Source organism: Uranotaenia lowii, chromosome 1, assembly GCF_029784155.1.
Source record: "Uranotaenia lowii strain MFRU-FL chromosome 1, ASM2978415v1, whole genome shotgun sequence".
Classification (NCBI taxonomy): domain Eukaryota; kingdom Metazoa; phylum Arthropoda; class Insecta; order Diptera; family Culicidae; genus Uranotaenia; species Uranotaenia lowii.
In genome coordinates, this window is record NC_073691.1 from 10,040,957 (window position 1) to 10,068,680 (window position 27,724).

The following is a 27,724-nucleotide window of genomic DNA, read 5'->3' on the forward strand; positions in this document are numbered from 1 at the left end:
AATATTAAAACATGCATGTAATGATTGTTTTTTTTTCAAATTGATTCTTCTATCTTTAGAAAGAAGCACTCAGATATTGGCTAAACAAAACAAGGTCCCATGTTTAATCGATCAGTAAACTATTTGTCACTTAGGTGTTCCACACATGTGTTATTCATCAGCTGATCGAAACCTGATAGGGACCCAACGACATCCCACGACACAGGCATTTTGGAATGCAGGTACTGTGTATGCAAGTCACGGCCCGTAACAAGCCAGGAATGATGTATCAAATTTCATTGAGCCTAGAAGGCGATGACAAAATATGCCAAGACTCTGATCTAATTAGGTGGAAGCTTGCGCACAAATAAATGCTCATTCAACTTCCCAGTAAGTAGTGTGCTGTCCAGCTTTGTTCGAGGTCCATAAAAATGCATATTGATCACAGTGTTGTATTATTTTGACCCTGCCTCACCTACATGTAAGCTTGCATTTTGCCCTGGGATAAATTGTAGTCGGTCGTGTTTGCCCATACATATGTTTATGAATAAAGATGATGATGATCAGCCGTAGATAATTTGTGTTAGTCATGCTAGTCATGGATCGGAAGAAATGTTTGACTAGGGTTCGCTAGTCATTCGGTCTTATGCTTCGGTAATTCACACATTGGTCGGTCCAAAAAGGTGTGAAACTGTTTGCCTTCAGATACTAGTTTTGTGGCATTCGAGGCTCCGGAATCCATTAAGTCTTATCGAATTATGGTAAAATTATTATCTAAGTTTATTCTAATGAAACTCAAAATTCTTGACCTAACTTTGCCCATGTTAATTTAAGAACTTACCTTATCGAACCACAAAATTTAAAACAAACCAACCAACAAACGAAAAAAAAAAAACCTAAAATTCGGAGGATAAATTTTCGAAAAAAAAGTCAACTTACCAAATTCTGCTGAACTCCCTCGAGGGCGAGTCCTTCGTATTTAGCCTCACCAACAACATTGCCACCGATCGTTGTGGCCACCGGATTCGACCCATCAGCAGCTGCAGCAGCACCGGAGGAGGCCGCCCTCTTGGTGCGCCGCTGGGCTGTCGGCGTTCCGGAAGACGTCGATGGCTTCCGGCGAAGTTTTTCACTCATCACTTTATTCGTCACTAGCTTCCGTTTATGATCCAAATCAATTACTCACGGAAGAGTATTGTGAGTCACGCTGTCGGCGTCTGTCAGAATGGAACCATTTGGGTTAATCTGGAAAAATATAGAAAATAGACGATCATTAGCACAAAGTCCAAAATGAAATAAAACTTATCATCTGCAATGTCTTAATAACCAGATTTAAGAGGTCAACTTTTCAGTAAAATAAATTGTAAACTCTGATTTTTTTTTATTCGTATTTTCCATTCCTAATTAATCATAATTTTGGAATCTCAAAATGGTTTCAATATTTTAATCACCTTATTGTCATCCAAAGGTACACAACTTACATAAAAAAAGAGAAAATGCCGGAAGGCTCAACCAATCTGAACCCGAAAAGACTGATGTTCAACCAGTAAATCTCAATCTTGTTTCGCTTCTAAACTACAAGAATCCGCAACTTCCGGTGTGCATTCGAATTTTAGCCAGTCGAAAATGGCGCCAACAAATTTGCCAATTCTATAGTCACAAAACTGCTCTTCTCTTGGTTAACAAGAAACAATCCAAACACTTCTGAAACAGAATCCACCATTCCATTTCCACTTCAGACTCAGGTCCCCCAAAATATATGACACAGAGGAAGTCGACCATAAAAAAGTAGCACCTCCACGCCGTCGTCATCGCTTTTGATGGACCGATTCCGGCACCCATGCATAATCCATCAAATGGTAGGTTATTTGTCAGTCACCCCAAACATGACTTGGCTTGACAGAGATATTTTTCATAACATTTTATGCGAGAAAAAACATATCCCCTATAAAAAAGTTGCCCAAATCCATAATAAGTTCAGACCTTTTGATCAGTTAGTAAGGAAAAGAATGCCGCAAAATATAACTTAACTTTCAGCACGAGATAAATCACGCTGCTTGCCTCAGTCGAGAATGCTACTCAAAAAAGATTTTTCATGAAAAAATTTGAACTTTGACAGCTTAGCACTATTTTTTCTTAGAATATGAGCTAATATATTATCATCATAGAAAATCATTGAGAGACAACGTCATCAAATCGCACAAATTCCTCAACGTTTATGGTCTCTCAGAATAAAACTCGATCAGCTTAATTAAATTATTCAATCTGACCCAACTTAGGAAGCGCCTTGTTCTGTGCAATGACGATTATTTTTTAACGATTGTCATTATTTTGTATAGTATTCTATGAAAATAAAAATATCGCACCCCGCTTTGTTACGTGGGTCTTAGAAGTATTTTCCATTTCTGTCCATTCCAGAATGCAAATATCTCTCCTCTATGAAACGAATGGGTTCATCTGAACGAGGAGGTCCATTAATTTGTAATCGATTGTATCGTTACGAAACCGACCTTGTAACGTTCCGTAATCGTTTTGAATTAACATATCGATTAAGAGAAGATTCTTTCCGAGTGACACCACGTGCAACAGCTGTTTGAAGTTTTTGATAAAAATGAGTTAACACTGCTTCTAAGCTAAGGTATGCCAGAATGAATCGGAACAGACAAATCCGGACTATTTAAATTAAAAACCTGGCAAAATCCATCCCCAAATTCGGGCAACATCTGGACAAATTTTGTACAAATCCAGTATTTTTAACAAAAATTAAGAAGAAAAACACTTGAAACATTTTTGTTTCATCAAAACACATCAGCAGATTTTTAATTAATTTTCAGGCTTACAAAAAAAACCCTCAAGATTATTTTGATATATTTTTATGAAAAATTGGTTTATGGATGCGAAAATGTAGGTACAATATTAAAATAACCCAATTTGAGTTTTTTGTATGATCTGTCAATTAATTAAATATATCCGGGAAACAATCGGACTTCCTTCAACGAAATCGGAGTAACTAAGCCGTATCAAATTTTGTTTAAAATATCTGGGCAAATCCAGGTAAAACCGAGCAATCAGGCAAGCTTATTCTAGACCTACTCGACAATCACGATTTCTACCTTTTACAATCTTGACTTAAATGCGAATAAAGTTTTCAAGTAAAATTCCTCATCGATGCTCTAGGTACCTAAATTTTCAATTGACGCTCAAAACATGACATGAAAAAATGAGATGAGAGTTTTTACTTGTTTTTTGTTGGGGTTTTCTCATGAGCTTACGAAGCTGAGCTGGTTTCACTTTCACAGAGCTGAAGCTATCTAAAATATTACGATCATATTTTGAGGAATTTTTATACATTACATAATAAACTGAAAATCTTGAACATTTATCAAATTAGTCTCTAAATGTAGAAGTAATGCGATTTTTCAGAAAATGTAATGATGATTACAATAGAATTCGGTTTTGGGACCAGTTAAGATACTTATTAAACTGACTCTTAAAATCGAGGCTCAGACTTACCGCGAACCTGACTAGTCATTTATATTATTTTTCAAACTTCTAAAGTAAAGAAAATATCCTGTAAGATCAAAAATTGGGTTTTTAATTAGTTATTTTTATTATATTTATCATTTACATACAGTACCGTTCATAATTGTATAGAAATTGGAAGCACGCGCACTGCCACTTCCACTTTGTACTTCCATAACTCCATAACTCTGATGATATTTTTTGATCAAATTTTCTGCGTTAGGTAGATCAACTATCACACTATTATATCACAAAATTTGAGCTTTCTGGAGTTTGTGTGGCCTGAGATAAAGTCATTCTACGAAAATTGGACTTTTTGGACTTTTCTCATTTAAACTGTAATATCTCAGAAACTACGCCACATTTTTTGTTGAAATTTTGCAGAGTGATTGTTGAAATGTAAAGCTATCATGTCTGAAGTTTTTGAAAAGTTTTATCTACGGGAACAAAAGTTACACGAGGTACAATTTTTCAGGCATGAACCTAAAAATGCGATTTCTATAGAATTATGGACGATTGTTTTCATAGGAAACTCCTATTTTATGTTTAACAACCAGTAAATCTATTTCAACCAAAAAATCAAAACAATATTGCGAGATTCTGATTTCAAAACGCAAATAGTTATTTAATTTTATTTTTTCATTTCATCATTGCTTTTGCCAGACATTTTTTGACTGATTTGTGGATGGAAACGATTATGTTCTCATGAATCGTCCATAATTCTATAGAAATCGCATTTTTAGGTTCATGCCTGAAAAATTGTACCTCGTGTAACTTTTGTTCCCGTAGATAAAACTTTTCAAAAACTTCAGACATGATAGTTTTACATTTCAACAATCACTCTGCAAAATTTCAACAAAAAATGTAGCGTAGTTTCTGAGATATTACAGTTTAAATGAGAAAAGTCCAAAAAGTCCGATTTTCGTAGAATGACTGTATCTCAGGCCACACAAACTCCAGAAAGCTCAAATTTTGTGATATAATAGTGTGATAGTTGATCTATCTAACGCAGAAAATTTGATCAAAAAATACCATCAGAGTCAAAAGTTATGGAAGTTCAAAGTCGAAGTGGCAGTGCGCGTGCTTCCAATTTCTATACAATTATGAACGGTACTGTACGTTAACACGTTCGTCGCCACGGCACCCATATTCGGGTGACGGGTGTATTTCCTGGGGGGGGCCCGTTACATCAAAAAGCGTGTGACGCTCTCTTACTTGAGTCTACCGCTCAGCTTCGCCACACGTTTCAAATATGAGAGTTCTCCTTCTTTGCTTTCTCTCTTTGAAAATTTCTTTGGGCTCGGCTAGTAAAACTACCAAAATGAGCGTGGCGACGAACGTGTTAATTGTCATTTTATCAATTTTTTTTCTTTTTTTATTATGCCATTTTTGTAAATTTTGTCATTTTATACTTTTTTTATATATTTTGTTATTTTTGCCATTTTTTAAAATTAACGTTCAATTTATGAATTTTTGCCATTCATGTCTAATCTTTTTCTGTTTTTTACTGTCGTTTTTATAATTTTAACCATTTTCGTCATAATTGTTGTTGTTTTTTTTGTAATTTTTGTTACCTTTGTCCTTTTAGACTATTCTGATATTCGTCATTCTTGTCATTTTTATCATTACTGTCAATTTTGTAGATTTGACCAAATATGCCATTTATAAGTTATTTTTATTCTTATTTTATTTCAATTTCTTTTTTCCTTTTCTAATATAAAGATCTCTTATTTTTTATTTTGATCTTAAATTTTTATTTTGATCTTATTATTTTTTAATTTTATCCTCATATTGTTTTTAATTTCATTCTCATGTTTTTCAATTTTGTTCTAATATTTATTCAATTTGTTATTCAAGTTTTTCATTTCATTCGAACAAAAATTTATTTTATTTTCTAATATTTTTAATTTACTTTTTTTATACAAATATGATTCTCATGTTTTTTATTTTCTTCTTATGTTTTTTTTATTTGATTCTAAAACAATTTTTATTTTATCCAGAATCTTTCCATTTCATTTAAATCTTTTTTTTTTACTTTATTCTTACCTTTTTTATTACATTCTTATTGCTTTATTTCTAATTATTTTTAATTTTATTTTTTTTTTCAATTTTTTTCAATTTTTATTTTTTTTTTTGGTTGATTTCTTTATATGTACTGTTTATTAATTTTTTTTAACATTTCCTTTTTTTCTTTTTATTTTGTTTTTGTTTTTCAATTTCATTTATTTTTCTCTTGAGTTTCGTATTAATATTTTTTTTAATTTTTTTTTATTTTAAAAAAATTTTTATTATTTTTAACATAATTGAAAAAATCTATTTTTTCCTTTCCATGTTCATTATTCTTTTTTTTTATTTTATTTTTTTCTATTTTTTTAATTTTCTTTCCTAACTTTTCTTTTTGATTTTTTTTCTTTTTTATTTTTTGTTAATTTTTTTATATTTTTTTCTTTTTCTCATTTCTTTCTTTTTCTCATTTTTTTCTTTTTCTCATTTTTTTTCTTTTTTCCATTCTAATTTTTTTTTCTTATTTAATTTTTTTTCTTTTTCTAATTTATTTTCTTTTTCATTTAATTTTTTTTCTTTTCCTCATTTATTTTTTTTTTCCTCATTTATTTTTTTTCGATTTCTCACTTAACTTTTTTTCTTTATATCATTTTATTTTTTTATTTTATTCTTTTTTCTTATTTTTTTCTCATTTTATTTTTTTATTCTTTTTCCTTTTTTCTTTTTTCTTATTTTTTTAAATTATTTTTTTAATTTTTTTTTATTTAGTTTTTATTTATGGTTTTTCTTTATTTTTTTGATTTTATTTTTTTTAAGTTTTTTATTTATTTTTTTTATTTTATTGTCTTTAAGGTTTCTTCATTTTATTTTTTTTTTATTTTCTTTATTTTTTTTATTTTTGTTATTTTTTTTATTTTTTTATTGTTTTTGTTATTAATTTTCTATTTTATTTTATTTTGTAGTTTTTTATCGTATTTTTTGTATTTTATTTTATTTTTTGTATTTTTTATTGCATTTTTATTTATTTTTCTTTTAGTTTTTTTTTTATTTTTTTGCGTTTTTTTATTTTATTTTTTAAATCTTTTTTTTAAATATATATTTTTTTGTAAGTTTTTTATATACATATTATCTTTTTTGTATTTTTTTATATATTATCTTTTTGTTTTATATTTTTATTTTATTTTTATTTTCGTCCGCACTGCAAGTTTTCCCTTGTGGGGCGGACTACGCTTGGCCTACTAATGTGTGGTGGTAGATGCAACTCTATCTGTATCTACCGCTTCGTAGTAGTAGGCCCGTGAGGAACAAAAATTTGATATTAGATGACATGCTTCTAAATAAATTCTACCCGCTCATTTTCAAAATCTTTTATTTCATCTAACCTTCTATCCACCTATATGCAAACAAAAAAAATCATAATCCTTTGGTGGCCCCACTAAAAAAGACATCACTTTTCACCGCTAGGCCGATAAATTAAAACCTACATATATTTTTATTGTATTCAAATTTTGTTGTATTTTATTTGTATTTTTTTTAATTTTTTTAATTTTTTTTTAATTTTTTTGTTATTGTTTTAAGTTATTTAAATTTTATTTATTTTTTTTTCCTAGTTTTTCAATCATTGTCTGTTCCGGTGAAATTCCCGTTTTTTCACGCCGCGTTTTAATCCGTTTCGCTTCCACGTCACCAACATTGTCTTATATTTATTTTTTCTCATTCTTCTCATTGTATTTATTACTGTTATTTTCGACATTTTTCAATTTCGTCTTTCTTGTCACGTTAATAATTAATAATATTCAAAATATGATTCATTACATTTTTCGATTCTCCCCCGTTTTCATTTGGCGAAACTAGAAGGAGGAGCTTTCAAATTAGTCTTAAAACCCAAATTATTTGGAGTTTTTCTGATCTGAACTGGAAATTCTGCAAACATGGAAAGATATTTGAAAAAGACTCAGTAGCAAAGCTTAAAATGTATTCTCTCCTTAATGAAGAAGTTGCTGTCGACTCGTGACCTTAAACTCTTCAATGGAAAAAAAATCGCCAATAATGCAATGTATATTTACTTTAATTTTTCCCACCTGTCTGTAGGTGGCGGAATTTAAAGCAAAACGAAACGCGAACAAAGTAGATGATGCCAAGACAAGAACCCAGAACCAGTATTTAGTGTGGACCGGTCACGACATTTATTGACTCTTTTATTTTACTATAAAACACCTTCCTGGGTAGCTTGTAGTCTAGTCTACGTTCATTCATGGCAAATCTATCTACAGGCACCTGAAAGCTGAATGCAGCTAACGGAGTCAGACGCTTGCCAGCTAACTTTTACAAATGACGATGTTGATGAGGATGCTGGCTGGCTGGCTGACTGCCATCGTTAATGGTAATTACCCAGAAGAAAAATATCCTAACCTCTATGATTCATGACTTAATTGTGCACGATGCACAGTCCATAGAAGGTGGAAGGTTTGAAAAGAACTCGTTAGACATCAAACTAGAATGTTGTATGACAGTGGAAACCTCAAGTTGTTGGTTAATTTTCTAGGCTCTGAATAATGTAGAATTACGAAGTTTCTACTGTCGACGTTGCCTTAGAACATCAGAACAAATTTTCCCACCATTTTCGAGCCGACCGAGTTGTTTCATCGAGTTCATCAACATACCACTTTGCGTTCTAGATAGAAGATGACGACGTCGTCGTCGTCTCTCAACCTGTTGTCGGTAGAACTATCGAAAATGTCATCGATTGTCGGACAATTTAATCGATGCTCTAGCCGGCGGCTGGCAGGACTAATTACCATAAACGAGACTTCTGATTGTATTCCATTCAGAAAATCTATTCTCAAACTAGGACTTTCAACGAGGCATTAGGCGGTTTAGTGTTCACTCCGACTCAATTGTATTTTTTCCCAATCTGGTTATTTTTGTGAATTTTATAAACAATTTGAATTTCACCATTTTTGAATTTTTTGTGATTCCATTCTGGTGATCCCAAAAATGTTGACGTTTCTGTCATTTTTGTTGATCTTCGTCTGTAATTGTTGTTTTCAATTCGGTGATAGGTATTTAGTAAATTTTTCATGTTTGACATAACATCCTTTTTGTAATTGTTGCATTTTTTTTGATTTTTGCATTTTTGTCTTTTTTGTCATTTTCGTCATTTTTGTAATTTTTATCATTTTTATCATTTTTGTCATTTTTGTCATTTTTGTCATTTTTGTCATTTTTGTCATTTTTGTCATTTTTGTCATTTTTGTCATTTTTGTCATTTTTGTCATTTTTGTCATTTTTGTCATTTTTGTCATTTTTGTCATTTTTGTCATTTTTGTCATTTTTGTCATTTTTGTCATTTTTGTCATTTTTGTCATTTTTGTCATTTTTGTCATTTTTGTCATTTTTGTCATTTTTGTCATTTTTGTCATTTTTGTCATTTTTGTCATTTTTGTCATTTTTGTCATTTTTGTCATTTTTGTCATTTTTGTCATTTTTGTCATTTTTGTCATTTTTGTCATTTTTGTCATTTTTGTCATTTTTGTCATTTTTGTCATTTTTGTCATTTTTGTCATTTTTGTCATTTTTGTCATTTTTGTCATTTTTGTCATTTTTGTCATTTTTGTCATTTTTGTCATTTTTGTCATTTTTGTCATTTTTGTCATTTTTGTCATTTTTGTCATTTTTGTCATTTTTGTCATTTTTGTCATTTTTGTCATTTGTGTCATTTTTGTCATTTTTGTCATTTTTGTCATTTTTGTCATTTTTGTCATTTTTGTCATTTTTGTCATTTTTGTCATTTTTGTCATTTTTGTCATTTTTGTCATTTTTGTCATTTTTGTCATTTTTGTCATTTTTGTCATTTTTGTCATTTTTGTCATTTTTGTCATTTTTGTCATTTTTGTCATTTTTGTCATTTTTGTCATTTTTGTCATTTTTGTCATTTTTGTCATTTTTGTCATTTTTGTCATTTTTGTCATTTTTGTCATTTTTGTCATTTTTGTCATTTTTGTCATTTTTGTCATTGTTGTCATTTTTGTCATTTTTGTCATTTTTGTCATTTTTGTCATTTTTGTCATTTTTGTCATTTTTGTCATTTTTGTCATTTTTGTCATTTTTGTCATTTTTGTCATTTTTGTCATTTTTGTCATTTTTGTCATTTTTGTCATTTTTGTCATTTTTGTCATTTTTGTCATTTTTGTCATTTTTGTCATTTTTGTCATTTTTGTCATTTTTGTCATTTTTGTCATTTTTGTCATTTTTGTCATTTTTGTCATTTTTGTCATTTTTGTCATTTTTGTCATTTTTGTCATTTTTGTCATTTTAGTATTTTTGTCATTTTTGTCATTTTTGCCATTTTTGTCATTTTTGTCATTTTTGTCATTTTTGTCATTTTTGTCATTTTTGTCATTTTTGTCATTTTTGTCATTTTTGTCATTTTTGTCATTTTTGTCATTTTTGTCATTTTTGTCATTTTTGTCATTTTTGTCATTTTTGTCATTTTTGTCATTTTTGTCATTTTTGTCATTTTTGTCATTTTTGTCATTTTTGTCATTTTTGTCATTGTTGTCATTTTTGTCATTTTTGTCATTTTGTCATTTTTGTCATTTTCGTCATTTTTGTCATTTTTGTCATTTTTGTCATTTTTGTCATTTTTGTCATTTTTGTCATTTTTGTCATTTTTGTCATTTTTGTCATTTTTGTCATTTTTGTCATTTTTGTCATTTTTGTCATTTTTGTCATTTTTGTCATTTTTGTCATTTTTGTCATTTTTGTCATTTTTGTCATTTTTGTCATTTTTGTCATTTTTGTCATTTTTGTCATTTTTGTCATTTTTGTCATTTTTGTCATTTTTGTCATTTTTGTCATTTTTGTCATTTTTGTCATTTTTGTCATTTTTGTCATTTTTGTCATTTTTGTCATTTTTGTCATTTTTGTCATTTTTGTCATTTTTGTCATTTTTGTCATTTTTGTCATTTTTGTCATTTTTGTCATTTTTGTCATTTTTGTCATTTTTGTCATTTTTGTCATTTTTGTCATTTTTGTCATTTTTATCATTTTTGTCATTTTTGTCATTTTTGTCATTTTTGTCATTTTTGTCATTTTTGTCATTTTTGTCATTTTTGTCATTTTTGTCATTTTTGTCATTTTTGTCATTTTTGTCATTTTTGTCATTTTTGTCATTTTTGTCATTTTTGTCATTTTTGTCATTTTTGTCATTTTTGTCATTTTTGTCATTTTTGTCATTTTTGTCATTTTTGTCATTTTTGTCATTTTTGTCATTTTTGTCATTTTTGTCATTTTTGTCATTTTTGTCATTTTTGTCATTTTTGTCATTTTTGTCATTTTTCTCATTTTTGTCATTTTTGTCATTTTTGTCATTTTTGTCATTTTCGTCATTTTCGTCATTTTTGTCATTTTTGTCATTTTTGTCATTTTTGTCATTTTTGTCATTTTTGTCATTTTTGTCATTTTTGTCATTTTTGTCATTTTTGTCATTTTTGTCGCTTTTGTCATTTTTGTCATTTTTGTCATTTTTGTCATTTTTGTCATTTTTGTCATTTTTGTCATTTTTGTCATTTTTGTCATTTTTGTCATTTTTGTCATTTTTGTCATTTTTGTCATTTTTGTCAGTTTTGTCATTTTTGTCAGTTTTGTCATTTTTGTCATTTTTGTAATTATTGTCATTTTTGTCATTTTTGTCATTTTTGTCATTTTTGTCATTTTTGTCATTTTTGTCATTTTTGTCATTTTTGTCATTTTTGTCATTTTTGTCATTTTTGTCATTTTTGTCATTTTTGTCATTTTTGTCATTTTTGTCATTTTTGTCATTTTTGTCATTTTTGTCATTTTTGTCATTTTTGTCATTTTTGTCATTTTTGTCATTTTTGTCATTTTTGTCATTTTTGTCATTTTTGTCATTCTTGTCATTTTTGTCATTTTTATAATTTTGGTCACTTTTATAAATCTGTCATTTTTGTAATTTTTATCGTCTTTTGTCATTTGTGTCAGGAGTCATTTCGTCATTTTAAACGTTTTTGCCATTTTTGTCATTTTTATCACTTTTTTTGCTTTATCGTTTTTGCCATTTTTGTCATTTTTATCGTTTTTGTTATTTTTGTAATATTCGTAATTTTTGTCAGTTTTTTTAGTTCTGTCATATTTTTTCCTGCTTTCTGGCATTTTAGAATTTTTTGTTTTTGGCTTTTTGGCAGTTTTTAAATTTTTGCTTATTTGTCTATTTTGCCATTTTTAGATTTGGATTTCAGATTTTAGTTTTTAGAGTTCAGATATCAGGTTTAAAAATGATTATTCGAAACGAAAAACATACACTCAATTAGCATTCAAAAATAACTCAACATACTTCACGTCCAGCATTGTCTTAAGCTTCAAAGAGTCATAAGAAAAACCGCTACCCAGCATAAGACGGTCACGCAACAGTCGCGTAGAATTTTTACGCCTAAAGCTATACAACGCCCAATATACTTGCTGACGATCGCGCGTAGATCGATCGATTTGTTTCAACTCAAGATACCAACTACACGAGTTGGTAGGTAGCTCAAGAACTAAACAAACGTCTACAACAACATCAACACTTACAACGCCGTTGATTCGAAACGCTTGAAATGACAGCAAAAGAAAAAGTTCAAACTTGTAGCAGTCAGCGTGTTTGAAAAGTTTATGAGGTTCGATTAAAAGTTTTGTCTATTTTTCGAGTAGAACTTGAAAAAATAAAATACCGATTTCTTATGACATTTTTTTTGCTACAAAGTCCTAGACTCAAAAACAAATTAACTCATGTTTCTAAAATCAGCACGCGTGAAACATTTGCGTGGTCTGCTTCATGCGTTACGTGCCAGAAGTTGTCAAGTGAGCCGGCATTTGCATGAGTTGTGTGACCATTGCGTGTTTTGTTTTGTTAAACTTCGACCGGCCGCACGGCTCGATTCAATCATTGATAAAGTGACACCTCCACTAGTAGTGGGGGGACACCCCCTTTAAAAGGTGGGCGAGGGTGTGACCATGCAAGTACAACGATATCAATTACGTTCACACCGTTTTTTGAACATGCCGACGTCGACGCCGAGACGCACGCATGTGAAGTACGCCTACGCCTAGCCGAATGCAGCCAGGATCGTTTGATGATTTGGTTTTTTCATTGCGTTTTACCATGTGTTGCATGCCAAGGTGGGAAAGTTCGAGCTATCAAGGTTGTTCTTATGTTGTTAAACATGAATCGCATAAGCTACTGGCTGGAGGCCGGTTGTTAATGAAAGCTACATGGAAACCTTTAATGGATCGTTTAGGTGTGGCAAAAAGGGCTCGCGAAATAAAGTTTTTCTAGTTTTCTTTGAAGATTGATCGTAACATTTGACATAACGCCTGTTTGGTTCAACGGTAATCGAAAAGCAAATAATTAAAACATAACGTTTAGCGTTATGCACACCAAATCTAGTTGCGCAGTTGTTCGACTAGACGAGAAGTTTATTTAACAATTCTAGCCAATTGAATCACGCTGTCATACAAAAACAACTTTAAATTCTTGTGGATTATGTTTCGTTAGATACATTAGAGCCGCTTTTATAATCTGGATAAACTTTTAAACTTTTTAAATAAGTAACAATCATTTTAACAAGTTTAGGTTAATATTTGTATGAGTTAAGCGATTCAGAATAAAAAATGCATGTGAGTCCCTATGTGTATTTTTTTTGAATTTTGAAATACAACACCATCCAGAGTATGGAAATGTTTGACAAAGATGTTCAGTTCAGTAATGTTTAAATTATTATTTTTTAATTTACTACAAATTGAATCTTGAAATGAAGAATTTAGTCATTATAGTCATAAAGGACTAGTAAATTAGATTACATATATCAACGCAGATAATTATTTAATTCCAAATCAAAAAAATTATAACATTACGTTACGTTATATTATCGTGCTAGCACCAAATTTTACTTCGGAAGTCAGACTTTCGACTTCCGAACTTACTTTCGACAAAGATAAGTGAAGTTGCAGCCAGTTCACCAGCACCGATGCTAAAAATTTTATTTAAATGGACAATAATAAGTTTTTCGAGTAGGAACGAAAGATTGTATTTGCAAAACCGATACAAAACGACCGATCAGTTGGGGAAACCTCCAGACATAACTGGAATAGAAAACAAGATAGAGCGAAACTTACAAATATCAATAACTTACTGAGAAAATGCTATTTTGGATAATCAACGAACAATAATTGAATATTGTGCATTAGAGTGCCCCAAATGACCCGACTTTTGAAAAAGTTATACGCTGCAGGCTAAAATTGATCCTTGGCCTAGTACAAGATCTCATGCCAAATTTGGGCCAGATCGGATCACGTTTAGGGGTCGCTCAACGAGCCTGAAGTTTGTATGGGATTTGGAGACATTTTGTTCGGGAGAAACATGAAAAACCAGTTTTTCATCAATAACTTTGGTTCCCGTCGGCCGAATTCTTCCAAAAACGGGTTTTCTTAAAGCCTAAATTATGAAAAATATTTCATCCGAAGACTGCATTTCGATAAAAGTTAAGATAAAAAAGTTATTAGGCTTCAAAAATGGGCTAACTTTTTTAACGGTGGTATTCAGCACTGTTAATGAGGAGTCAATATGTTCGACCGCCTCGACTCATTAACAGTGATGAATACCATCCTTAAAAAAGTTAACCCATTTTTGAAGCCTTATAACTTTCTTATCCAAACTCTAATTGAAATGCAGTCTTCGGATGAAAAATTTGTCATAGTTTAGGCTTTAAGAAAACCCGTTTTTGAAAGAAATTGGCCGACGGGAACCAAAGTTATTAATGAAAAACTGGATTTTCATGTTTCTCCCGAACAAAATGTCTCAAAATCCCATACAAACTTCAGGCTCGTTGAGCGACCCCTAAACGTGATCCGATCTGGCCCAAATTTGGCATGAGATCTTGTACTAGGCCTAGGATCAATTTTAACCTGCAGCGCATAACATTTCACAGGTTTTGAATTTCCCATACAAATTTGGGGCAGTCTATTGTGCATTCGTTGAGAACAAATGGTGTTTGATTTTTTAATGGGTTAAGCTTAGATGTTTCGGAATTTCAAACACGTTTTTCTCGATTGAAGACAACTGCTGCTTTTGCCCTTACAAAATGTTACGTGAGTTGTTTTCTTTGGCATTAGGTTTGACAGTTCTTCACCGGCGCGTTATCAAACAGTATAAGGAAACATTGACGACGATTCGGAAGCCTTAAACCAATCGTCGTAGTGGAATGAATTGTCGACCGGAAACTGCGTGATAAAATTTTGAAGACGATTAAGAGGAATTGCAATCGGACCGTGATTTGGCCAGAAAATTCGGTGCTGCCCATAAGGAGTGTTTTCGAAAAAAATGCAACACATTGCAATTGCACTTTCGAGGATGCCTTTTAGAAAACAGGATTTGCGGTGGACACTGTATCTCAGCACAGAATCATCTGAAGTCAAAAAATCAGAGCAAAATATTTTTAATAGATGTTTTCCTGTACCCCAACGATTTTATTTAAATTAATTTTTTTTTGTTTGAAATTTTCGTGGCTGTTGGAATTAAAAACTACGATTTTTCACGAAAAAATCCGACATTTTTTATCTGTAAAATCTAGTAAAGTAAAAAAAAGAAAATCGTTGGGGTTTGGTATTTTATATGTAGAAAATATGTTTCAAATTTGAAAATAATCGGTGAAGTAGTTTTCAAATGACGGTGTCCACTGGCTTTAAAAATGTGCTTTCGAAAAAAACGCGTTTGAAGTTTCTGCTCTCTCTCTCTCTCTTGCAGTATTAGATAAGAGGAGGTAAAGGCCTATAATTTCTACAGTTTTGCTCCGATTGACTTGAAAATTTGACACAACATTCTTGAAATGTTTTACAATAAGAAAATAAAAAAATTAAAAAAATCGATTTTTTTAAAGTGTTAGACCCTACTCCTCCCTTAATCGTTCAAATACGAAAAACAAACATCAATCTTCTCGATTTCCTAGCAAGTTGAAAAATCTTGCTTTAACTTCTTTTCCCAAACCAGTTTACCATACACAAATTTAAAAAAAAAATCAGAACCCAGTTCCAACGCACGAGAACAATAATGCAAGTAGGTATGAATGAAAAAAAAAACAAAACAATCATCATAATAAATCGAACTGAATAACGACGAGGGAACCACTTTCCATATCGGGATGTAGGACAATGGCCGCACAAAGGACGCCCTGTTGTATTTTTGTTTTGTTCGTCTGGCTGAACGTCGCCATTATTCTTGGGTGCTGCATTGAGGAACTTCTGAACTACTGGCTATAATGGAGAAGGGAAGATGTTTTAGGTTTTGATAAAATTGTTAAACAAAAGACAAATTTAGAACAAGAGCTCGAAATTTTGTGTAGAAAATTTAAAATATTTTAACAATAATTGCAATCTAGTTTTTCCAAAAATAACTCAACATCGCCCTCAATTTCAAGTTTAAGTAGAGGCATTCTTGATGTTTAATTAGTTGCCATTCTAAACTGCTGCAACCGCCGCGCCGTTTATTTACTACCGGGTGGGGTTGTCATATCTATAATAAAGTTAAAAAAAAAAACATCCATTTATTCCCATCAATCAAGTATCAGATGGTAAGAATGTGAGACCATCGGAATTTATTAAGCAACAAAAATTGAGTCGACCAATCAGGTCCAATCTAAATTGTTTCCCTTCCCCCACCTTTTTCTCAAAAAAGTCTTCAGTTTTTAAGTTTAAATCTAGATGTATTTGTGCGCGTGTGTGGGTTGGAAAACAATTATCGCGACGACCAATGAAAAATTGCTTTCGTTCAGCACGATAAATTTTCCACCCCCGCGGGGGACTGACTTTTGGCTTTTGGCGCTCCAAAATTTTTTTTTTTTTTGTTTTTCTCTGCCTCAGGTCGTCATCACGGCTTTCGAAAAGTAACACTCAAAAGGTTTGTCAGGCCGAAATATTCGTGCCTTTCCTCAACCCTAAAAAAGCTGATTTCAATAAATTGAAAACAAATATTTAAGAAATTTTAATTGCCCTAATTTCGATTAAACCCTTTAACAGGGCGTAGAGTTGAATTAAGGATCAAAACACGACTAAAAACTCCAATTTTAGTATTGAACCTGGTATGAACCACCCTAACGAGTCATCTAAATTAATGGTATTAATAAATGCGAACAGTACCGGGGCAATTCGAATAATAATTTAAACTCCCCCACCGACGACACGGCGGACTTCTGTCAATCATCGCTGGAGGTATGAAGGTGCTTGGGATTCATTCCGAATGCGCATTCATTGCGCGCTATATTTTGTTCCAATCCGATAATGACTTCCCCATTCGGTAGTAAACGGCAAACAGCTGTAGAACGACGATTTTCATTACCTTCGAGTAAGGTAGATCCAAAAGTAAAGTTTTTTCCGCTTTTTCGGTTAAAGGTAAATACTAGCCCAGAACTGATCCCCTAGGTGATCCATATGGATGATCCCATCCCATGCCATCCCCATACGGGCCACCTCTGCATTATGGAACACCAGTAATGTTCGACGAAGGAATTAATGCACTGTGAAAAATAAATGCTCCTCCTAAGGGAGGAGGTTTGATGAAAGTGCTGTGATGAAGAAGATTCGCACTAATGGCAATCCGATCTTTGAGCTATTAACTGATAAAATCGTAAAGACTAGCGAACGGATTTGTCCATCATTTGTAGCGTTTCTCAGATTTCTTTAAGGAGGAACATTCCTTAATGATTTGGGGGAAAAAATGGAAATTATGTACATTTTTAAAGTTAATCAAATAATTCCCAGAAAAAATGTGTACGAAGTTTTAAATCTAGTAAACGTAAAATATTGCCTTTTTGTATTACCGATTAAAACCTAAATAACTAACGATACACAATCTTCTTCTAGACACGGTCATTTTGACGGTCGCCATGGAAAGGAACAGTCACCGTCAAACGTGTTTTTTTTAAATTTAACAATTGAGTCCCTCAGGATCAGAGAAGTGCAAGTGTCAAAATCAACAATTTTGAGTTAAGAATACCTAACGATTCTTCATGTTTCAATCTGGTGCAAAACTCAGATTTATTATTATTTTTCTGAACACTTTTTTTATTGAATTAAAACTGCTCGAATTCGAAAAATATATGAAAAAAGAGCACCTTCACAACTTTGAAGCGCGTTTTCTCGAAACTATCATTCAGGCACTTACACCTCTCTGATCGCAAGCGCCTCAATTGTTGTATTATAATTTAGTACTTGTAGTTATTTCGTCTTGAGTGTGTAGTCAATCCTACCGATAGAGTGTAAAAGAAGTCAAAGATGCGTGTTTAATTTTAAGAGTGTAAGCTGTCAAATGAAAACCGCGTGGCAATAGCAAATGAAACCAAAACAAGAAGACAAACTCGACAGTCGATCTCGTGATTGTTTTTAATAAATTTCCGTGAGAAATTGTCGCTCGCCGTTACGGCGCACAATGTTACTGAAGCCATTAAATCAGGAGGATCTATCGCATCGGTTGATGCAAAGACAAAGGAAACGCGTGCGCGACAAAATTGGATCCCAGTCGCAATAAAGGCCAGAACAAGTGGGAACAAAGTGAGAAGTGGCTAGTGAAGTAGACAATGTGCAACTCGAGACCCCATACACCCAACCCTCGGGTAGTGGTCATATCACCTCTTGTCTGCAACTCCGATTCTCTACCTCCCCGTGGTACTAGCTGGGGTGCGAGCAACCTTAGCGGAGATCGGGTACCCAACCCCGGTGGATGCTTTGGTCGCATGCAGAATGAGTTAGGGGGCTTCGTACGCGTCTGTTCTCCATGTTAGGGGCGGCGTGCGGAGTGCAACAACGTCCTGGTGGTGTTCGGGACCCAAAAGAGCAACATCACGACGGTCCTCCTGCGAGATAGTGGGGTTAGCTGCGGGCCTTGCGAGCCTGTGACTACTAAAAAAACATAAGCAACGAATAACGAAGTGGGAACAAAAGTCTAAAACAGAGCCGTGCTGTTCTTGGGAAGCGAATAAGAAAGCGAAAGAAAACACCTCATGCAAGGTACCGGAACATAACCATAATCAGGACATCATCCAACTGATGGTGGAACAGTTGGTTTGAACAACGACTCCCAGCGGATCGTTGTTGGAGAGCCGAGTGTCGTTGTTTGGTAGCTAAGCTCACTTTTGTGACCCGGTCAGCCATCACATGGCCAAGCCGGAACAGATCCAGCCGGAAGAAGACATCGAGATACTCCGTGCAATAACCATGCACCCGTTAAGCAGTGCAGCCAGGAAGGGCTACCAGATTCTGTGATGCTGCCGTGATCAGAGGTGCCAGGTGTCCTGATTTATCAGGATTTGTCCTGATTTTCGAGAGACCGTCCTGATTTTTCAAAAACTTTCGAGTTGTCCTGATTTTTGAAAATTTGTCCCTAAAATGTCCTGATTTGTCCTGATTTTCATAAAAACTTCATAAATATGATCGAATTTGTAGTTAAAGTATGAGAAAATCGAATAAATAGGTTATAAAAAAGTTAAAACCATGGTAATCTTCAGTTCAGATGATATTTGTGGTGTTTTTCGATATGAACTACGACCGGCCAGCCAACAAGCTGCGTACTATTGTTGCATAAATCAAGGCGCGTACAGCACTGTCTTGCGCTTTTATTTATGCAATCTACGCAGAAATGCTTATTATTTCCATGAATCAAGAGGTGTCCTGAAAAATCCTGATTTTTAACTTCGCGTTGTCCTGATTTTTGACGAAACCACCTGGCACCCCTGGCCGTGATACCTAAGGAAACCGAGCTGTGATATTACTGTTGTGTGTTTTGGCTGTCAGATGTCATTAAAGGGGCTCGTGAGCACAGGTGCCAGTTGTCCTGATTATCCGAACTTATCCTGATTTTCGAAAGACCGTCCTGATTTTTTTTAAACTCTCGAATTGTCCTTGATTTTTGAAAATTTGTCTTAAAATGTACTGAATTGAACTGTTTTTTCAAAAAAATATCTCAATTATAATCGAATTAGTAATCGAACTATGAGGGTTTCGAACAAATCTGTGATGAAAAAAGTTAAACTCGTTTAACCGATTGTAATCTTCAGTTCAGATGATATTCTAACGGTGTTTTTCGGCATAAACTGTTGGCCAACCAAGAACCTGTATTTCGCCTTGATTTATGCAGTCTAAGAAAAGCTGCATATTATTTTGAATTGGTGAAATTTTCAGGGCTTGTGATATAGCTCAGTTGGCAAGACAGTCGCTTTCTGAACCGATGTCCGTGAGTAGGAAGGAGGGAGGAGTACCAAATATTCATAGAAACATTCCTTGTACCAAAATACTCTACCATGCCAAACAAGCTATGCAAACATTTGTCTTTTCTTTGAGACCCCGTACCCCCTTCGAGTGAGAAGGAGGGGTCCCAACTTATTATAGGAACCTCCACCAGCCTCCAATACTTCTACCTGTCAATTTTCATGTAAATCGGTTCAGTAGTTTTCGAGTCTATAGGGACAGACAGACAGACAGATAGAATTTCATTTTTATATATATAGATGAAAGAAAGGATAGACAGGCCAATAGTGCGCCAATAGAAGAAATCTTGAAAAACGTTGAAATTTTGGGCATGTTGATGAAAAGCTTTTACGCACACTTCAAACCAGCGAAAACGTAGCAACCCATGGGCAGAGATGCCTGATTTTTCAGGATTTGTCGGGCTCAGCCATGATAAGCCATTGAATTCCCCTGCTTTTGAATATATGCCTGATTACATTGCTGAAGTGAAAACTGAAAGTGCTGAAAGCTGAAGTGAAATGTGGAGCGACGACTAAAAAAAAGGTCATGGGATTTTAAAAAAAAATGTGAGCAACCCTGCCCATGGGATTACTGAGGTTTCCTTATAGGTCGATTCACGCACTGCCTGGCCTCACTGTTTTTGACACTTCGCGATTCCTGTTTTGATTCCTATTTTCCAATTCTACACGCTGAGGGAACAAAGCAAATATTTGGGTCCTCACTAAATTCTCAACCACACGTTTTTAGCAATAGTTCTCAGCTCAATTTTGGGATAAAAATAAATTTAAAAAGGAAGTTAGTTGTTAAGAAATTAAATATTTTTAGCTTATCAACTAATGAGAAATCAATCATTTTGTTTGTTAATCCAGCTGAAAACAGAAATACAGGGATAAATGGATTTAAACTTAAAAATTAAACTATCTGACGTTATTTTTTTTTGCCTCGGATTATCATATCGTAAAAATTCAGAACAGTCGTGGAATAGCCATTTTGTATCTTTTTTTTGTTTAAATGAATTATGCTGCCGTCTGTCCTTGTCAAAGCTATTCATACGACTGGCTCTTTATTTCTCAACTGGACTCATTTCTTCTCTTCTATAACTGCCCCTCTCTTTCTCACTCACTTTCTCACAAAGTATTTCCTCTCTTCCTATTTTTCCTTCCTATGTTGCTCTCGTTCCCTACACAGTTCAGCCCTTTTCACAGTATGTTTAATGAAGAATTATCCAATGTTGAATTCTTCTTTCCCTGAGTAGTGTTATTGTACAAGTATGTGTATTTGTTCACAGCTTCTGGTCAAAATAACACAAGAAACTTCCAGACAATCAATTCGAAACATTCCAATTCTTTAGAAGCCTCCAAATTTTGCTATTTGATAGGATTTTTTATTTCAAGTAGAAGCGCTGCCCCAGAATATTCAATGCAAAGTGAGTTGGTCCAGAAGAAATGTGGTGAAAAGAGTTTTAAAAACATGTTGAAACATTTTAATAAACAAACCTCCTTTTCGAAATTTTTACGAATTTTCAACTTTCTGTTCATTTCCGGAGAGATAAACGTGAGAAACTAAAAAATGTGCTAAATTAAATTCACAAAATGGAACTTGATGTTTTGCTATCCTTAAACTGAGTTTTGCGTTAAATTTCTTGACCGTGCAGCTACACGAAAAATTTCGCCGCGCCCCATTCCTCGTGCGTAAAATTTTGTAAACAGGACGCGCGAACTGTCACCACAAAAGAGAGAATACGTCATCGTGAATCGACCCATACGTAAACACTTCTAGCAACGTTGCCGTTTTTTCAGGTTTTCGCTGCGGATAGTTGCTACTTGTCGATTTTTCGCTTTTCACATTTTACCTATTACGCGTTCTCACTTACGTGGAAGATTTTTCAACATGCCCTCTAGCCAAAATTTTAAAACATCTATCAAGCTATCCTTTCTTTCATACTCACAAATAAAAATTCTTTCTAGAATTTCATCCCACCGAACATGCCATCTAAAATTTCAAATCATAAAATATACGGCGATTCAAATCATATAGAAAACAAAAATTGGAAATAAAAACTAATACATTCAAATAATACAGTTAAAAAAGGCCAAAAAGTAAGAACGCGGAATAGCTAAAATGTAGAGATGTACCGAATAGTGGTATTCGGCGAACGGCTTAATGTCCCTCATGTTTTTCAGTCGATTATTTCTAACCAGATGTATCAGAACTTTTTTAAGTAGATGTCTCTTTGATTTCCAAAATGTCACCATTAGCTGAAACGACATTAGATGACTTGTCGCTTCTAGGACTTTTATCACAAAAGATATTGGATTCCAAATCTGGGACAAACCATGTTAAAAAAGGTGTTAAGCTATTTGAAATTCCTTTTTTTACATCGAATTTGATGTCTAACTTTTGCTAGATGTGATAAAAAAAATGACAAAAAGAACGATGATCTTTAACCTTAGGCATACCGTACCTTCTACGATATGTATCCACACAGCCGGGTCTGAACGATTTTTTTAAAAACTTGTAAAAAAAGGGAAAATCTGAACAGAAACTAGGCATTATTCTTAAACATACAAGAGCAAAAAGAAATAAAACTTCTTGAAATTAAAAGTTTTCATCGAATTACAACAGCAGTGTTCAAATCGTATCAAACGAATAAATTTACTTTAAAAATCGTTTTGTAACAGAAAATTTTAAAATTTTTATTTGATTACACTAAAAATCTTGATAAACCCTGGTTAAATCCGGAAAGTTTAAAAAAATATGTGGTCATCCTGGTTCTGACTGTTAAACTTTTTTTTCGAATTCTTCATTTGGTTTAAGCCTGGTTATATCAAGAAAATTTAGAATAAACGATAATCAAAGTATATAGCTATCTTGAGTGAAAAATTCACTGATTCATCTGAAATGTTTAACTGAAATCATAAATATTTGATGATTTTGAAGTTTGTCAACATTACCTTTGCATATTTCATAAATTTCCCAACATTAGTTGAAAAATTTGAGAAGTCTGTTTTAAGAAAAAAATTAAATAATAAATATTCGGCCTATTCGGCCTATTCGGCCGAATACTTAGCTCAACTATTCGGTGAGCCGAATATTCGGCTTAACGGTTTTTTGGCGATATTCGGCGCCGAATATTCGGCCGACCGAATATTCGGTACATCTCTACTAAAATGTATTAGTATTTCACTTGCTGCTTGCTAGCATCCTCAGTGTGTTATCAGTCGATATATATACATAAAAAAAATTGTTTAATTTTCACTGATTTTCACAAAAAATAAAAATGTAGATAATAAATTCATTGCCTTATTATCAAACTGATTTTTAATTTCAGAAATTTATCAACTCCGCGATGAAAACTTCTTGATTGCTCTCATTTTGAGAGCCTAAATCTAATGTGAATTTTTCCCACATTATTGTAAACAGCAAAAGAGAATTTTGATTTTAAATTTAATCTTTTAGATAAAAGAAGAAGACAAGCCAAACAAATTCAAAATCCTGCATTTTATATGTTTAGATTCCGAGCTCTGATTTTAAGTTCCATTTTGATTACTAAAGCTATAACTTATGTACCTGCGTTAGAGAAACGCAATTCAGTCTTTTCAATGCAAACATTTCTTCGCCCCACTCACAATTCAGGTGATTAATTTACTTGCGAATCTAAACTCCATTGTTCAGAAGATTTCGAAAGCTAACACAAGTTACAGCCCGATTTGTAATCTAGGTATACACACTCAGATATGAGAAAATGTAGTTCAACATTTCTAAACTGAAATGTTAGAACCATTAATAAGTTGTTTTGGAGTTGAACAATATTGATTGCCTGTCTATCTTTTCGAAGCGCCGAACTTGGCAAGGTCGAAAAGCACTCGGAAGCAGCCTCGACACGTCCAGGTTAATAAATCACGCGAAGCGCGCAATTTCAACTCGATTCAATTGCATCAACTACTTAAATTGAACATACATAGGTACAGGAGGCTCACTAAATCGTTTCGATATCCGTCCGTTAATTAGCTTGGGTTCTTAGCGCGGGAGCGGGGTTTATTTGGCAGAACCCGTCTTGAGCAAAAAAAAATTACTTCAACTTCACCCAGCTCGATAATAAATTATTAACTGGTAGCAACGACGAAATTTCTTGACAAATGAGTTCAGCGTTACAGCCGAGGACACTTAACTTTTGCCGAGTAGCAATTACGGCTTCTAAGAAGTTTGTACCTTCGGCCATAAAATTAGATTAGAAGTAACCGAGTGACCACTTCATGAGCGCTCTCGTTCCACATATGCTAATTTCGTCACTAGCGACGCGGTAAGAAGTTGTTTCATACTTTTACGACCAGCGACAGCTGATAAAAATTGCAAGCCTTCCGTTCTTAACTTGAGTTGACTTACCGTTCGTTCTGAAGTGTTGTCCTTCGCAATCTCCGGAGGCCTTCTCCCGGCCAATTGTGGGTCGTTGATTTTAGTTTCGTTTACTTCCACTAGTCACTAGTCTCTACGATTATTGTCGATGTCGATGGTTCTAAGTAATCCAGAGTAGTGAACCTTGTTTAATTTTTGGTTATCCTGGCTGGAGTTTGTCGCTTAACAACTATTGAAATCTTTCGATTGAAACCCCCTTAAATTTAGTTGTAGAATATTTTTCACTTTTCCCTTTCGATTCAACACCTTTAGGTAACTTTTCAGTAATCGAGTAACTCGGAACGAGGGAATATTTTCACAGATTTCATTCGACCTTGACGATTCTAGGTCTTCAATCTTCCGCGCAAATCTCACCACGCCTCACAACAATAACAGATTTATCTTCAAGCTTCTTCTAGCTAGAAGGTAAACATGGGACGACACAAATCACTCCGATTCCGAACCAAAACTAGTCCAGCACCTCATCTGACTCTGTGCCGCGCAGTATTTCATCGGCGAACGCTCTACGCTTCGGTGACGCGTCCAGGCGCTTGAGCGACCTATCTATAGAGATATAGCGACGACGTTCATATCTATATCGGGAAGCGCGTGGTGACACACCGTACGAGTTAAGCGAGAAAACGAGAACCGATAGCGGCACACCCCCGCAATTTCGCGGGAACTGATCTCGCGTAATCACAGAACAACAACCTACTCCTGGTTGGTCGAACGCGAATTTTCAAATATTCATAAATATTCACGATGATCAAATCCCATACAAAAACACCACACACTTTCAAATAACGAAAATTCACTGTATCGATTTTGATTCCTCCCCCGTCTTCGATTTGCTTGTTGTGATGAATTCTCCGTTTAACTTTTTCTCGTCTTTCCAAAAATAAAAACAAGTCCCCCGGTTTCCAGTTAGTCGCTCGGGGGTAATGGACCCGTGCCACGGATTATTTTTGGCGAATTCCGGTTGTTCCGAAAACTTTGACGATGATGTTGTTGCGTCTCTCTCGTTGAGGTGTTGTTTATTTTCAGTTCGGTTCGGTTCGGTTTTCTGAAAAAGCAAAGTCGGAAGATTAGAGAAAAAATTTAAAATCGACAAACACAAAAGGATGGAACAAAGCTTCGGTAGTTGGAACAGCACAAAAGCTTCGGAAGCTCTTGAAACTGTCAGGTGATGAGTGGGGAACCGGAAGAGGGTGCGTGGGATGTTTGCAAAATAAGGAAACTTGAAACTTTTCGAAGCGAGTTACGACGTGAGTTCTTGGCCGTCCGGCTGGGCAGTCAGTGAACGAAGTTTTATTTCCAATACTTCGGCAGAAGCGTCACCGAAAAACTGAAGGCTTGTTCAAGATCCGAGTAATCTCTTCAATTAAAATTTGCAAATATTTGATAATTTTGTTTCAACCATAAATATAGTTGTTTTCAAAAATGACAAGAAACTCAAAATTTAAAAAAAACACTACAAGAGACAAAAATAACAAAATGTCAACGTAACCCAAAGGACAAAATTTAAAATAATTACGAATATGAAAAAAATGCAAGAATGACAAATCAAGCGAAAACGGCAAAAATAAAAAATGTAAAAAAATACAAGAGCGACATAAGTTCTATCAAAGTTTAAAACTGTCAGAAATGATCAAATTTACTAAAATGTGTTTGAAATAAGGCAAAAATCAACACACAAAATATGATGAAAAAAGACAAAATTCAGACTAGAATTAGCCTAATATAAAAAAATGGTGCAGAATTGAGATATATGAAACGATAATATACCGGAAATGAGAAGAAAAAGAATACAAATGAGACGAAATGAGTCAAACATTGGAAAAGGAAAGACAAAAATCAGCAAAATGACAAAAATGCAATGAAAATTTAGCAAATAAAACCAAATAAAACACAACAGAGATAAAATTCGAAAAAAAACTAAAACAAAAAACTGTTCGAAAAAAAATTTTAAAAAAATGTATCGAAAAAAGACAAAAAAAAACGAAAATAAAAAAAAAACGAATATGACTAAAAAATTGGTCAATTTTGTAAATATTTCCATTTTTTGGTTTATCATCTATGTATTCATTGATTTTTTTTTTGTTTTTTTTTTTTTTTGTCATTTTTGTCATTTTTGTCATTTTTGTCATTTTGTCATTTTTGTCATTTTTGTCATTTTTGTCATTTTTGTCATTTTTGTCATTTTTGTCATTTTTGTCATTTTTGTCATTTTTGTCATTTTTGTCATTTTTGTCATTTTTGTCATTTTTGTCATTTTTGTCATTTTTGTCATTTTTGTCATTTTTGTCATTTTTGTCATTTTTGTCATTTTTGTCATTTTTGTCATTTTTGTCATTTTTGTCATTTTTGTCATTTTTGTCATTTTTGTCATTTTTGTCATTTTTGTCATTTTTGTCATTTTTGTCATTTTTGTCATTTTTGTCATTTTTGTCATTTTTGTCATTTTTGTCATTTTTGTCATTTTTGTCATTTTTGTCATTTTTGTCATTTTTGTCATTTTTGTCATTTTTGTCATTTTTGTCATTTTTGTCATTTTTGTCATTTTTGTCATTTTTGTCATTTTTGTCATTTTTGTCATTTTTGTCATTTTTGTCATTTTTGTCATTTTTGTCATTTTTGTCATTTTTGTCATTTTTGTCATTTTTGTCATTTTTGTCATTTTTGTCATTTTTGTCATTTTTGTCATTTTTGTCATTTTTGTCATTTTTGTCATTTTTGTCATTTTTGTCATTTTTGTCATTTTTGTCATTTTTGTCATTTTTGTCATTTTTGTCATTTTTGTCATTTTTGTCATTTTTGTCATTTTTGTCATTTTTGTCATTTTTGTCATTTTTGTCATTTTTGTCATTTTTGTCATTTTTGTCATTTTTGTCATTTTTGTCATTTTTGTCATTTTTGTCATTTTTGTCATTTTTGTCATTTTTGTCATTTTTGTCATTTTTGTCATTTTTGTCATTTTTGTCATTTTTGTCATTTTTGTCATTTTTGTCATTTTTGTCATTTTTGTCATTTTTGTCATTTTTGTCATTTTTGTCATTTTTGTCATTTTTGTCATTTTTGTCATTTTTGTCATTTTTGTCATTTTTGTCATTTTTGTCATTTTTGTCATTTTTGTCATTTTTGTCATTTTTGTCATTTTTGCCATTTTTGTCATTTTTGTCATTTTTGTCATTTTTGTCATTTTTGTCATTTTTGTCATTTTTGTCATTTTTGTCATTTTTGTCATTTTTGTCATTTTTGTCATTTTTGTCATTTTTGTCATTTTTGTCATTTTTGTCATTTTTGTCATTTTTGTCATTTTTGTCATTTTTGTCATTTTTGTCATTTTTGTCATTTTTGTCATTTTTGTCATTTTTGTCATTTTTGTCATTTTTGTCATTTTTGTCATTTTTGTCATTTTTGTCATTTTTGTCATTTTTGTCATTTTTGTCATTTTTGTCATTTTTGTCATTTTTGTCATTTTTGTCATTTTTGTCATTTTTGTCATTTTTGTCATTTTTGTCATTTTTGTCAT

General features: G+C 32.8%; 1 protein-coding gene across 1 annotated transcript in view; it reads right to left on the reverse strand.

Annotated features, from left to right (window-relative positions):
- LOC129756785 (uncharacterized) overlaps nucleotides 1–27,724 on the reverse strand; it is a 252,514-nt gene that overhangs the window by 218,202 nt on the left and 6,588 nt on the right. Inside the window, exons 2-3 of the mRNA XM_055753815.1 lie at nucleotides 24,184–25,255; nucleotides 919–1,224 (exon numbers count right to left, since the gene is read on the reverse strand). Of these exons, the coding sequence (XP_055609790.1) occupies nucleotides 919–1,116 (198 nt within the window). The 5' untranslated portion in view covers nucleotides 1,117–1,224; nucleotides 24,184–25,255. The remainder of the gene's footprint in view (nucleotides 1–918; nucleotides 1,225–24,183; nucleotides 25,256–27,724) is intronic.